At 35.2% G+C, this 14786-nt stretch overlaps 1 protein-coding gene across 1 annotated transcript; it reads right to left on the reverse strand.

Annotated features, from left to right (window-relative positions):
- Nucleotides 1-7481: 7481 nt before the first annotated feature.
- On the reverse strand, nucleotides 7482-10027 carry LOC127900218 (probable leucine-rich repeat receptor-like protein kinase At1g35710). The gene is made up of 3 exons (XM_052434576.1): nucleotides 9598-10027; nucleotides 9408-9479; nucleotides 7482-9298 (listed from the first exon to the last, which is right to left on the reverse strand). The coding sequence occupies exons 1-3, from the start codon at nucleotides 10025-10027 to the stop codon at nucleotides 7482-7484; spliced, it is 2319 nt and encodes a 772-aa protein (XP_052290536.1).
- Between the last annotated feature and the right edge of the window lie 4759 nt (nucleotides 10028-14786).

Below are 14786 nucleotides of genomic sequence, written 5' to 3' on the forward strand. Positions count from 1 at the left end.
TTTTATAAGTTTTTGGTTGACTAGATTCAGCCAGTGCATGCCTGCTTTTATAACCAAACATTAAGTTTGACGGCAACACTCAATCATTTTTAGCCCGGGTTGAGCTTTCTCCCTCATCGTCAAAATTGGCATACGCGTTATCAAACACAAGGGTCAGTTGAGTTAATGTCTTTTTAGGCCACTAATTACTATTTCTAATTAATTTCGCAAATTAAAGGCTACATGTGATTCATATTCTAGCAACTTTCTATTTCTTTCTTTACTTTTTAGTCCGCTTTCCATTCTCCCAATTACTTTTCTATTCCAGTAACTTTACTTTATGTCCACTTTCCTTCACCATCAAAATATTCGATAATGTTGAGAAATATTAAAATTTGTTCTTAATTAACAAAGAATTAAGCCGACTACCATATTTCGCCAAAAGTCAAAGGAAAATTTTCCATTCTCCGGTACAACGTATTCTATAATTTATAGTAATTGTCTATTTTGTTATTTATTTTGAGACCCAAATAAAGTAAATATTTTTTTCTGCGCACAGAAAAAAAATATAAATTACCAGCGTGAGATAGGAGTTCATCAATACTCATATCATTATCATCATCCAAACCTATATTTGCATCATCAATTTATCGATCTAAAAATGAGACTAGTACCTATGTGTTTGATTAAAAAAAATCATTAAAAAATATAACCTTTCAAGCAATACATAATTTTGTTGTGTATTATATACTAAATTAATGATATATTCTAAATAGATGACGTTCACTCTCAGGTTGTATCAGATATCTACATCTAAAATGATGTGGCTTATAATTTAATGAGAAAAATATACACACACTCCAAGATTTGGGGAAATAACGTGCATGAACCTTACCATACAATATAACATTATGATTGCATTTTGGTAGATATTTTGTAATTCATTAATTTTGTTGTCTATTTATATACTATATTAGTGATGAATTCTAAATAGATGAAAGTCACTCTCAAGTAGTGTATGATAATGCTAATGGTTTTTTACACTAAACAATATTTTCAGACCCAAGTCATACACAATGCTAAAACCAAAGTAAATATTTTTTTTTCATTCGTACGGAAAAATATAAATTACCAAGTTTATCAATACTTATATCATTTATCATCATCCGAAGCTATATTTGCATCATCAATTGTCGATCTACAAAAGAGAAATCAAAGATGTTAAAAATATTTCTAATAATAAAATAAAAAATTAAATATAAAGACTAGTACCTAGGTGTTTGAATTAAAAAAAAATCATTAAAAAAAATTACCTTTCAAGTATTATATAATTTTGTTGTATATTATATACTAATACTACGTTAATGATGTATTCTAAATATTGAAGTTCACTCCCAAATGGTGTTTGATATCTACATCTGAATGTGTCTTACATATTTCAAGAGAAAATTCTACCTATATTCTAAGGTTTGAGGGAAATGACACGCATAAACCTTGCCTTGCAGCATAACCTCGTGATTGCATTTTGCTGGATATTTTATAATAAATTAATTTCGTTGTCTATTATATACCATATTAATAGATGAAACTCACTCTCAAGTAGTGTCCAATACGGCGATGTCCATGTGCCTTACAATTTCACTGAAACAAATTTTGGGGAGGTTTTAAGTTCCTTTTTCGTTTATATTTATATTTATGAGAATTAATAATTCTAACCAGCTGTCATTTTAGTTGTGTTTAAAATTGATGTTTCAAAAATCTGGAAAAAATAGATGGAAGAATTTTCAGATGATACCCCCGTCAAAGGGATAATGTAGACTGACACGTTTAAACATTTGAACTCGTCAGTCGCCAATTACTTGAAACCCACGGCCACGTCTATTCGACAATTTGAAAAAAAATTTTCAAAGAATTGGTAATTACAATTTGAAAGCCTTTAAAAGAATTGGGTTAAAATTGGACCATCTTGAGAGTCCAGAAATATTAAATTTTTGGAATCCACAAAAAATTAAATATTTTTGTCATAATGTTGTAGACTTTTGTTCTTCTATCATTTTCACAAATTTATTGAGAAGGCCAAGTACCACCATATTTAATCAAAAGTCATAAAGAATTTTTTTTATATATTTTATTATGCAAAAAGGACTACTGTTCTTAAAAATTTAACCGAGTGATTTTTTAATTATTTTATTTAACTGATTATCCAAGTTCGAATTCTAGATGACTCCGACCCTAAAACCAGATGTGGGCTATTCACATCCCCCATCTGTCCATTGAAAAGGGCAAATTTTGTTTTCAACCAAGCAGCCCCCTTGTGGCTTGTATCGATGTACGTTTAACATTGTCGCTCTAATTTGATCCTAACATGCGCTAATGCAAAACGATATGCAATGGAACTTTGTGAACTTACGGTAACAATTTGTTTAAACTTATGCAGACTACTTAACTAACCAGTCAAATACAGTGTCAAATAAAATTTTAATATTTGGTTAAGAGACCACAAGAGTTCATTGTTGATGCGAGATTCTGGTTACGCCTTCCAACGACCAGGATGTCTGCTCGATCAACCTCACCTCGATCAGGATCTCTCCTCGTACGCTTTCTTCTCTAAGTATCCCTGCGTCCACAGAATCAGGTCAGAGCACGCCGGTTGTTTTCCCGGCGTAAACCCTCCGACGCTCAAGTCAGATATGAAGGTTCTAGGAACGCTTGCCACGGATCTTATGGCTTTTCACTAATCTCAGACCTTCGAGTTCTCTCTTTTCTTAGTTCAAATAGCAAAAAATCTAACCCTTTTACCTTTGTTGGCTACCTTTTTATAGGCTTCCTCTGAGTCCCGATCTTCCGCAGTTTACGCCCGTTATTCTCCCCACCCTCGGATGTGGATGCCCCATTGTCGTCATTGTGGGCAAATGGAGATGGACCTCGTGCCTTGATTCTCGGATAGGAAGGCACATCTTGCCAACTGCCGTTGACCGGGTCTCCTCGCCTCGACCCTTAGCAGAAATGACCTTATGCCTCTAGCAGGAATTCGACCTCGCGAATGGCATATTCGTGGACGAGGAGAATATTCCTGCTCGCAGAACTCCGCCACCAAACACCTGCTCATCACGTCTGGTCTCCTCGATGTATTTCCCTCAAACACCGGTCCCCCAGTTTCTGGTGTTGGGTAATGTAATGGATCAGCAGTAGAAACTTAATAGCTCTTGCTCGCGTGGGACTGGAAAAGGCTGCCAAGAGTCGTGTCGCATTTAATTGCGGATGAGGTGAGGTGGCAGAGATCTACCCCTCCATTTGAATTTCAAACTTACGGTTACAAGGTTCTCGGAATACGCGTCATTAAATGCTGGCAGCCCAAGAGTTTGCTTCTCAGTAAGAAAAACCTAAAATCCTCAAACACGAACTCGCCTTTTTCTCTCTTCTTGTCTCTCCGGCGAACGAAACTCGGCATTACAGCTTTCATCGCTGTCTCTCTCTGACCGAGTCCCCGCTTCAGGTATTTCTTCTATTTTCTCAGTTTTGGTTAGTTGTAGATAATTTCTTTTCTCTTTACTTGGGTAGTAGTTGCTGGTGGTGTTGTGGTTAGAGCTTAGGGAATGTCGAAAGGCAAAGAGAAGATCATTGAGGTTGACAACGATGAGTTGGACTTCCTGCCTAGTCTGCTCACCGATTCTGCTTTTGACCCCGGGATCCCCTTAGAGCCCATTAAATCTAGTGTTGGCACTAGCGCTAGGAGGATGTCCCCTAGGGATGGCAATGGGGAGGGGAGGGGAGGGGACCAATCTCCCCATACCCATCCCCGATATTTTGTTATGTCCCCGTCCCCTCCCCGTCCCCGTCAGAATTACTTAAGTGAATCCCCATCCCCTCCCCGAATACTAACAGGGGATCCCCGAGGGTCCCCGGTCCCCGAATAATTAATAGTCTAATACATTTTTTTTTTCGATTTTAAATTAATCATATTAAAATAAAAAATTCAGATAAAAATAAAGTTCAAAATATATCTTGCATTAATATTGATCCATTTCAAAGTCACATTCAAAAATATAAATTATTAAAATAATTATCTTTGTCAATGACTCAATCTTCATAATCCTACAATAAAAAGAAAAAAAAATATTTTTATATCGACAATAAAATAAATGTAGATACTTAATTAATATTTTTAATAAAACTATTTACCTCCTGCTCCTCCAGTTCTTCCTCGAGAAATGTGGCAAATTGAGAGCTAACCTCAGATTTCAAACCTAAAACAATGAAAATGATATAAGTAACGTAACTTATAAGCGCAAATATTAATAACTGTATAATATAATTACAATGTAAAATAAACTCATACTGCTATTGTAAGCTCGTAACCAACTTTGACAGCATATTAAGGCCTCCAATGTGCTTGGATGAAGTTTGTTACGGTGTGAGCTCACAACTCTACCACCGGTGCTAAAAGCTGATTCAGAAGCAACTGTTGTAATTGGAATTGCCAAAATATCTCTAGCAATTCGAGCTAATGTAGGATACGAATTAGGATTAGAACTGTTGTAAATTATAATTAGGCAGCTCTCTCCTGTATCATTGTGGTTTGGATTAAAAATTTAAGACTTTAATTAGTTAATTAAGTTTAAAAGTTTAATAATATAACTATTTTAATATTTATTATTTTTAACAATATTTATAATTTTGTTATTTATTTATTAGTAATTTTAAAAATAAAAATAAAATTAAAAATTAAAATGGGGAAATGGGTAGGGGATGGGGATTCCACCTCATCCCCGTCCCCTCCCCGAATAAAAAATTGGGTAAAAAATTTTCCCCGTCCCCTCCCCGAATAAAAAATTGGGTATAAAATTATCCCCGTACCCTCCCCGAATGGGGAAAATCCCCGAGGGTACCCGTCCCCGTGGGGATTTTTGCCATCCCTAATGTCCCCCCAAACAACCTCCATGAGCGGAAGTAGTGGTGAGGAGGGACCTTCTGGCTCGGAAGACACCCTAAGTGCGGATCAAGGGGGTGATTCTGGTGAGGGATCTTCACCGGGAACCCCGCGATCAGAAGGGGGTACAACAGTTGGAGGTAGAGCCTTGTCGCAGGATTATGCTATTGACTACATGACCTGCACGACTACATTCACCGAGCTGGATGACCTCCGACTTAGGTATAGTATTCCTAGTGAAATTCTTCTTAAGGTCCCAGGAAAGAAAGATACGCCTAGCCGGCCTCCTAGGGGGTATGTTACCCTGTTTCTGGAAAGCTTTAAGTCTGGGCTGAAGTGCCCCTTGCAACCCTATTTTGCTAAAATACTACAATACTTGTAACTCTTTTTCACTAGTAAAATATTTCCTTTTGTCTTCGCCCGTGGATGTAGGCTAAAAGCCGAACCACGTAATTTCTAGTGTCCTCTATTGTGCTTGTTCTTTATTTTTCTTCCAATTTTACTTTAGCTGCGTGTCTGCTTCACCCACCAATTTCCTAACATCATGTGCACCTTTCACTTTCACTCCTAGATTAGCTACTGGATTTACAGCTGGCTTGATTCCAGCTGGCACTCCAACGTGAGTTGCATGAGGTTCAGCTTCATCAGCTAATTCAACAGAGACAAAGAGTTGTTCTGATTATTTTCTAATTTTTTTTTTCACATGAGACACCATTCAAGACAATGTCCATGTGGTGTGAATGCCAAAATCCCCCGTGAACCTGGCAATTATTGTCTTTTTTAGCATTTTAATATAATCAGTTGTATTTAAATTACTATTTGATCGATTAAAATTTGAATAATTTTACAGCTACCCACGTATTTTTTAACCATAATTCCCAGCTTCCCTTCTATATATATGTCGGCATCAGCTGATCAGCATGAATTAAGAGTTCATAACCAAACTGAAATAGATATCCAAAGTTTAGTGTTACTGAGAAATATGAGTTCTAGGATTTATTTTATGCTCGTCGCGATATTTACTGTCGCTGCAGTTTTTCAATTTTCCGGCCAAGTTTCCGGCGCACAACATTGTGGAATGAATACAAATGTTCTGGGCCAGCTTGTATCACAATGTGAGAAATATGTGTTGAAATCGGGGCCGAAGATTCGGCCATCTCCTGGTTGTTGTGCGGTTGTGAAGAAGGTTGATGTGCCATGTGTGTGCAAGTTTGTAACAAAGCAGATTGAAGAAATTGTAAGCATTGAGAAGATGGTTTATGTGGCCAGGTCATGTGGCATAAAGATTTCTACCGGGACAAAATGTGGAAGTAAGTAAATAACATTCCTCGTGCAATTACCAATAAATTCTATTAAGAATGATAATGCACATCTCAAATAGTATCTCGACTTTATTTCTCATAAGTGATGCGACATTTATCTGTAAAATAATAATATAAACTAATAAGTAATTTTAGAGGTTCATGAAACTGGCATTCAATTGATGATCATATATCATCTCAGTATTTTCATATTCTCAAAGTTCTTCACATCTTTTTATTTCAAATTGAAAGATAATAAACGCACTCTAGTTATCTTTCAATTAATGAATGAAACATTAATTCTCATTGGATAATCAACATATACTTGTTTTAGAGTCCTCAGGTGGACGACTTTTGAGGTTTTGTGTCCTTTTTTGTTATACTGCTGGTTCTTGAGGTAAATAAATCCAGGATTCCTGAAACTGAGCATTCAATTTTCGTGTCTGAAATTTTCAATATCCAAATTCACTCATGCAATACAACTACACTATTTTAAATCAATTATATGGTTTCAGTTTCAGATTTTGTATTTCCAGCATAAATAATCATGCAAGCTTTTGATTCCCAAAAGACCATTGCCCCCTCTCCCCGCATTTTCAAATCATCCATAACTTTTCTGCAATGTTCAGCCTGTGGAAAGGTAATTTTATCAGTGCAAGTGCTTGCATTGTTCATTTCTTCAGATAGCCATTTGCTGCGACTAAAAATTCATGCTGTGTTCACTGATGAAGGCAACTAGGAGTCAACGTCTATTTAGATCAGGAAAATGACGTGTGTGGTGTGAATTTACACATGAAATTCAATTGGCATATTTGTCACTTGTCAGGCTCAATGGACCCCTTTCAAATTTCACTTTAGAATATTTATTTATTTTTTATCTAAAGATAAGGATTTAATTACACAAAATTCAGCCTCACGAAAGTCATACAAAATGCGATCAGTGAAATACATTCAGGATTAACAATCGCATTGATCAATCAAATACATCCCTTGGTTTATAAGTTCTGATCTGGAAATTTCTTGAACAACAGATTTTCCCAGCGGTGATTTCCTTGCGAGAAAATAACAGCAACTAGCTATTTAAGAGATATTTTATTAATTATAATTGACATTTAGTGTATAAAATTTCTTACAAGTAAATAACAGTTAGAAAAAGAAACATTCGATTCACTGTTTCTGATAGCTACTGCAACTAGCTATTTAAGAGATATTTTATTAATTATAATTGACATTTAGTGTATAAACATGAGAAAGAATCATGAAAAGAAGAGCTAAAGGTTACCTGGAGCAATATATCCATATGTCCCGGCCACTACAGTTCTGTTGGAGGAATCTGGTTGCAGGAGCCTGGCCAAACCAAAATCAGCAACAAATGCCCCTAGGTTTGAGTTAAGTAGAATGTTATTGCTGGATATGTCGCGGTGAACAATTGATGGCTTGCAGTCATAATGCAGGTAAGACAAAGCATGAGCCATACACTTTACAATGTTCACTCTCTTAGTCCAATCAAACTCAACTGCTTCAACATCATTGCGTAACACACAGAACAAGCTTCCCCTCTCCATGTACTCATAGATCAAAAACATGCACTTGTTGTGCAAACAAAAACCATAAAGCTTCACTATATTACGATGCCGTATTTGGGAGAGTAGACGAGCTTCAGTTTGGAAACTTTCCAGGAAAGCTGGCTCCTCTGTCTCCGAACGGTGAAGTTTCTTCAAAGCGACTACTTTTCCACTGGACAATTGTGCTCTGTAAACACTGCCATAACCTCCGGTTCCAATGCAATATTTGATGTGGAAATCCTCTGTCGCTTGAATCATCTCTTCAAATGTAATTCTACCATCATAATTCCATATGGAGAACTCATTAGCCCCCTCGGTCATTTCTCGGGTATTAGGATTAAATTTCTTATCCTTTCGTCTATGGACAAACAAGATACCAAAAATTAAGATTGCGAAAATAAATGCCACCATAGCAAGAATGATTGTGACCAAGCGAGTGACGATCTTTTGCTGCTTCCCTTTGTTGCCCTTAAACTGTTTTGCTTGGGGTGGTGGTGCATTTTCTGAACTAATTGAGTTTTCTAACCCTAGATTATTTTCTGACACTTTCAATTTGTGAATTCTTTTGACAGATGCAGGGACAACGCCGGAGAGGTTATTCTTGGAAAGATTCACGGCAGAAATGTTTGGAATATTTCCCAGTTGTGAAGATATCGTGCCATTTATGAAGTTATGGCTTAAATCAAGTTGTCTCAGATGTGTAAGGTTGCCTATCTCCGACGGAGAGATTCCGCTTAAAGTGTTGTGGCTTAATACCAAGTTCTGTAACTGCGAGCAATTCATGAGTTCTGGAGGAATGGAGCTGCTGAGCTGATTATAACCAAGATTCAAAGAGGTGAGGTTGGTTAAATAACCAATTGTTGGAGGAATGGGTCCAATTAGATTGTTCCCGTCAAGAGACAGAGAATCAAGATACTTCAGATTTCCAACTTCCCGAGGCAGCCGACCACTAAGTTGGTTTGAAGAAAGAACCAGAGATGTTAAGTCGGTTAAATTTCCAATGGACGATGGAATTGGACCATCAAGTCTGTTGTGAGACAAGTCCAAAATTTCCAACAAGTTTAAATAACCAATGGTCGAAGGAATAGGTCCAGTGAGATTGTTCCTATTTAGAAGCAGAGAATCAAGATTCTTCAGATTTCCAACTTCTTTAGGCAGTGGACCAACAAGATTGTTGTAAGCCAGGTACAAAGTACTTGAGTGATTTAAATGATAAAACGTTGAAGGAATACGTCCAGTTAGATTGTTATTATCTAGATACAGATACACAAGATTCTTCAGATTTCCAACTTCTTGAGGCAGCCGACCACTAATTTGGTTTAAAGAAAGGTTCAAACTTGTCAAGTTAGTTAAATTACCTACGCTCGATGGAATTAGACCATCCAGTTTGTTACCCTGCAACCTCAGTTCATCAAGATCCTTCAAATTCCCAAATTCTAATGGGATAGAACCATTGAGAATGTTATTAGTTAGATCCAGTTTGAGAAGATTCCTCAAACTCCCGATCTCCGCGGGGATAGTACCTATCGTGTGTATATATATGCATATGATTAATTAACGATAAATGAGCAATATTATCCAGTACGGCTAGGAAAATAATGTGTATGCAGTGAAATTATATATAATGGTTACCGGTAAGATGGTTACGAGACAGGTGAAGCACTTGGAGTTTTGAAAGAGCACCAATTTCTGATGGCATCCTTCCTGAAGAAAAAAAGGAAAAAAAATAATGTGTATGATTAATTAATGATAAATGAGCAAATATTATCCAGTACGGCTAGGAAAATAATGTGTATGCAGTGAAATTATATATAATGGTTACCTGGAAGACTGTTATCGTACAGGTCAAGGTCCTCGAGTTTTGAAAGAGCACCAATTTCTGATGGTATCCTTCCGGAAAGAAGAGTGCCCCAAATTCTGAAAGTTACGAGGTTGGGAAAGCAAGTGAAGTTGAGTTGGCTAAGCTCTGCTCCGGTGAAATTATTTTCCATCTCTATAGAGCTTATCTCGACTATGCTTCCTGCTGAATTGCAAGTGATTCCCATCCACTTGCAATGATCTGAAGTATAGTTGGCCGTCGCCCGACTGCTATTCCACCAGCCTGAATTAACTAAAGCTTCCCTTTCTAACTGTAAGGCTGACGATGCATCAGATGCTGTTAGAACTGCATTATCAGTTATAACAGGAACAATAATACTGCTTATAAAAGTTATAATGACCACCAAGTTTGAAATGGAGGAATCCGGTGCCATTTTTATAAGTTTTTGGTTCATTAGATTCAGCCAGTGCGTGCCTGCTTTTATAACCAAACATTAAGTTTGACGGCAATATTTCCTGCTTTTATAATTTTTACACTAAGCAATATTTTCATGCCCAAGTCATACTCAATGCTAAAAATAAAGTAAATAATGTTTTCTGCGCACAGAAAAAAATATAAATTACCAGCGTGAGATAGGAGTTCATCAATACTTATATCATTATCATCATCCAAACCTATATTTGCATCATCAATTTATCGATCTAGAAATGAGACTAGTACCTATGTGTTTGATTAAAAAAAATCATTAAAAAATATTACCTTTCAAGCAATACATAATTTTGTTGTGTATTATATACTAAATTGATGATATATTCTAAATAGATGAAGTTCACTCCCAAGTGGTATCAGGTATCTACATCCAAAATGATGTGTCTTATAATTTAATGACAAAAATATACATACACTCCAAGGTTTGGGGAAATAACACGCGTGAACCTTACCATACAATATAACCTTATGACTGCATTTTGTTAGATATTTTGTAATTCATTAATTTTGCTGTCTATTATATACTATATTAATGATGAATTCTAAATAGATGAAATTCACTCCCAAGTAGTGTATGATATGATGATATCCATGTGTCTTATAACTTTACTGAAATAAATTTTAGGGAGTTTAAGTATCTTTTTCTTTTATATTTATGAGAATTAATAATTCAAACTAGCTGTCATTTTAGTTGTGTTTAAAATTAATTGTCTTAAGAATTTGAAAAATATATGGAAATTTTTTCAAAATGATAAAAGGGATAATGTAGACCAACACGTTTAAACATGTGAACTTATTAGTTGCCAATTATTTGAGACGCACAGCCAGGGGATGCCGCGTGATTAAACACGTGAATAGAAAGCTTTTCCGGTCACGGGCTTTTCTGAGCCGACCATAAATTAAAGGAAAATTGGAGTCAAGGTCTTGTAGACCAGGAAAAGAAGACGTGTGTACTGCGAGTTCACATTTGAGGCTTGATTGACATATTTGTCCCTTGTCAAGCTCGTCAAAGAAGCACCAATAAATTTCACTTGAGAATATATATATTTTATATTTATCCAAAGTAAAGGATTTAATTAAACAAAATTCAGTCCCACGAAAGTTAATATACCGAAAAAAGTTATACAAAAACCACTATCAAAATATTGGATAATCTTGAAAAATTTTAAAATTTGTTCTTAATTAACAAAGAATTACGCCCAATACCATATTTCGTCAAATCTCAAAGGAAATTTTTCCACTTTTCCAGTACAACATTTTCTATAATTTACGGTAATTATGTATTGGTAATGCTAATGGTTTTTTACACTAAACAATATTTTCAGACCCAAGTCATACACAATGCTAAAACCAAAGTAAATATTTTTTTTCATTCGTACAGAAAAAATATAAATTACCAAGTTACTTATAGCATTTATCATCATCCGAAGCTACATTTGCATCATCAATTGTCGAATGTCGATCCACAAAAGAGAAATCAAAGATGTTAAAAATATTTCTAACAATAAAATAAATAATTAAATGTAAAGACTGGTACCTAGGTGTTTGAATTTAAAAAAAAAATCATTAAAAAATTATCTTTCAAGTAATATATAATTTTGTTGTGTATTATATACTACGTTAATGATGTATTCTAAATAGATGAAGTCCACTCCCAAATGGTGTTTGATATCTATATCTGAACGTGTCTTATATGTTTCAAAAGAAAATTTTACCAATACTCTTAAGGGTTGGGAGAAATGATATGCAAGAACGTTACCTTGCAATATAACCTCGTGATTGCATTTTGCCGGATACTATATAGTAAATTAATTTTGTTGTCTATTACATACTATATTAATGATGTATTCAAAATAGATTAAGCTTTACTCTCAAGTAGTGTCCAATACGGAGATTTCCATGTGTCTTACAATTTTACTGAAACAAATTTTGGGGAGTTCAAGTTTCTTTTTCCTTTATATTTATATATATGAGAATTAATAATTCTAACCATCTGTCATTTTAGTTGTGTTTAAAATTGATATATCAACTATCAAAAAAGAAAAAAGAAAAAAATTGATGTATCAAAAATATGGAAAATAGATGGAAGAATTTTCAAATGATACCCCGTCAAAGGGATAATGTAGATTGACACGTTTAAACATATGATCTCGTCAATCGCCAATTACTTGAAACCCACGGCCACGTTTATTAGACAATTTAAAAAAAAAAAAAGATTTGTGTACTGCAGATACCTGTGAAACTCAAAGGACTACCAATTAATTCACGTTAGAAAAGTGTTTTTTTGTTTAATTAAAAGACAACGATTTAATCAGACAAAATTCAGTCTGACGAAATTTATACAAACTACCATGAGCAAAATACATTCAAGATTAACAATCACATTAATCTAGCATCCTTTTTTTTTCTACGCCTTTCTCTTTTTCTTTTTTAACTTTTTAGGCCGCTTTTCTTTCTCCAAATTACTTTTCTTGATTTTCCACAGAACACATCAAAACATTGGACCACCTTGAGAGTCCATAAATATTAAATTTTTGGAGTCCACAAAAAAAATAAAATATTTTTGTCATAATTTGTAAACTTTGTTCTTTTATCATTTTCACAAATTTATTGAGAAGGCCAAATATCACCATATTTAATCAAAAGTCATATAGAATTTTTTTTATATATTTTATTATACAAAAAAGACGATTGTTCTTAAAAGTTTAACCAAACAATGTTTTAATTATTTTATTTAACTGATTATCCAAGTTCGAATTCTAGATGACTCCGACCCTAAAACCATATGTGGGCTATTCACATCCCCCATTTGTCCATTGAAAAGGGCAAATTTTGTTTTCAACCAAGCAACCCCTTTGTGGCTTGTATCGGTGTACGTTTAATATTGTCACTCTAATTTGATCCTAACGCGCGCTAATCCAAAACGATATGCAATGGAACTTTGTGAACTTACGGTAACAATTTGTTTAAACTTATGCAGACTACTTAACTAACCAGTCAAATAGAGTGTCAAATAAAATTTTAATATTTGGTTAAGAGACCACAAGAGTTCATAAATATTTTTTTTACCAATTAAGAAGATTAAAATGAACGGCATATTTTGTACAGAATTAATATGCGTATTCAAATTTAACAATATAGTGGGCATTTTAAAATTTCAAATGTGTAGATGGGGCTAAATGCCTAAATCACAACTTTCCTCATCATAACTCTGAAAATTCAAATTTGAAAATATTTTCTGAGTCTCTTCTTCATCATTTAGTTTATACTTCAACTGACCATTAGAAGCAATTCAGTTTCTGTACGATCATGCAAAAGGGTTAATTAGCAATTTACCAAGAGTTGTTAATTTCTCTTCCTTTCCAAAATTCTGTTAGAATTGTCAGTTGTTACGGCATATGGGTGTAAAGATTTTTTGATAATAAAAGTTAAAATTATTGGGTGGGTTTTTATAAGAATTTTGGAGGGGTGTAAGAAGGTCCACTCTACTCATAAATGAAGCCATGGCTTGGAGAAATGGAATACGGAGCCCACTAACCTTAAAGGCCTTAAACAAACCCAACATGCTTTAAAGTGATAATTAAGATGTGAGACAAGCTCGCTCTATCACTGAAGCATGTTCGGTTTATTATACGTTGTAAGCCCATCAATTTTTGAAGTTGTTTACTATTGCATTTCATCTAAAACCTGTATTTGGTTTATTATACGTTGTTTTCAAAGTCGTTGACAATCGACGGGGCGATACCGAAATAGATAGTCCTAGCCTCCTAGGCGCGCGCGCGCAAAAGAAAAAAAAAAGGATAATGTATTACAAGATCACTGATGCATGGAAGATCCTAGTTTTGTAGTGAGAGTAAAAGAATTGAGCTTGAAACTATTTTTTTGCTCATTTTTTTAATGAAACGCTTCAAAGAAAACATAGATGGCGGGAAGCAAAATGGTTGAAGTTAGCAAGCTGTGCAGTGAGAACTGGAGGCACATCACGATTCACGCATGAATAGAATTTGTGTGTATGTGTGTGTGTGTGTGTGTGTTAGTGTTAATAAGCCGAGGATTGATTCAGGCTGGCAAAAATATTATTCATTATCATTGTCATTGTAGTGTAGTATACCTTTATTCTTAACTAGATGTTAGTCCTTATCTCCCCCAAGATTCAACCACAAGTGGCTAGTTATAGAAAGCTTCTTTTTTTTTTTAATTTAAAACCACCAGAGTGGTGGGGGGTTAGCCGGGACCCCTACCTGTAATATAAATCTAAAAATGAATCAGATACAAAGGAGGGAGACATGAGATACAAGAAAATGATAAAATCCTAACGTCTGACACAAGGGATTGCATGGGTATCCAAGTAAAGAATACCAGATAAGCCTTTGAGAAGCTCCCGAGGAGATTAAAAACGTCGGCTAGTCCAATGAGTGCACGCTCAGTTGGCTAGAAAATCAGTAGCAAAAGTAGCCTCGCAAAGAACATCTCTCACCTAATTGGGGAATGACGTTACCAAACGACACACCCAGCGCAGAGAATAACAATACTCCCATCGTAAAGGACCATGGGTGTGAATTCATGACACCACCGTAGTCGAGTCTGACTCAACCTCAAGCACTGAATACCCAAGCTGAATGGGAAGCTCCAAACCCTTGCACACCGCCATGAGCTCAACATATAAGATTGGCTTGTAGCCTAAAAAGGATCCAAAAGCCGCT

This window comes from Citrus sinensis, chromosome 2, assembly GCF_022201045.2.
Source record: "Citrus sinensis cultivar Valencia sweet orange chromosome 2, DVS_A1.0, whole genome shotgun sequence".
NCBI classification, from domain to species: domain Eukaryota; kingdom Viridiplantae; phylum Streptophyta; class Magnoliopsida; order Sapindales; family Rutaceae; genus Citrus; species Citrus sinensis.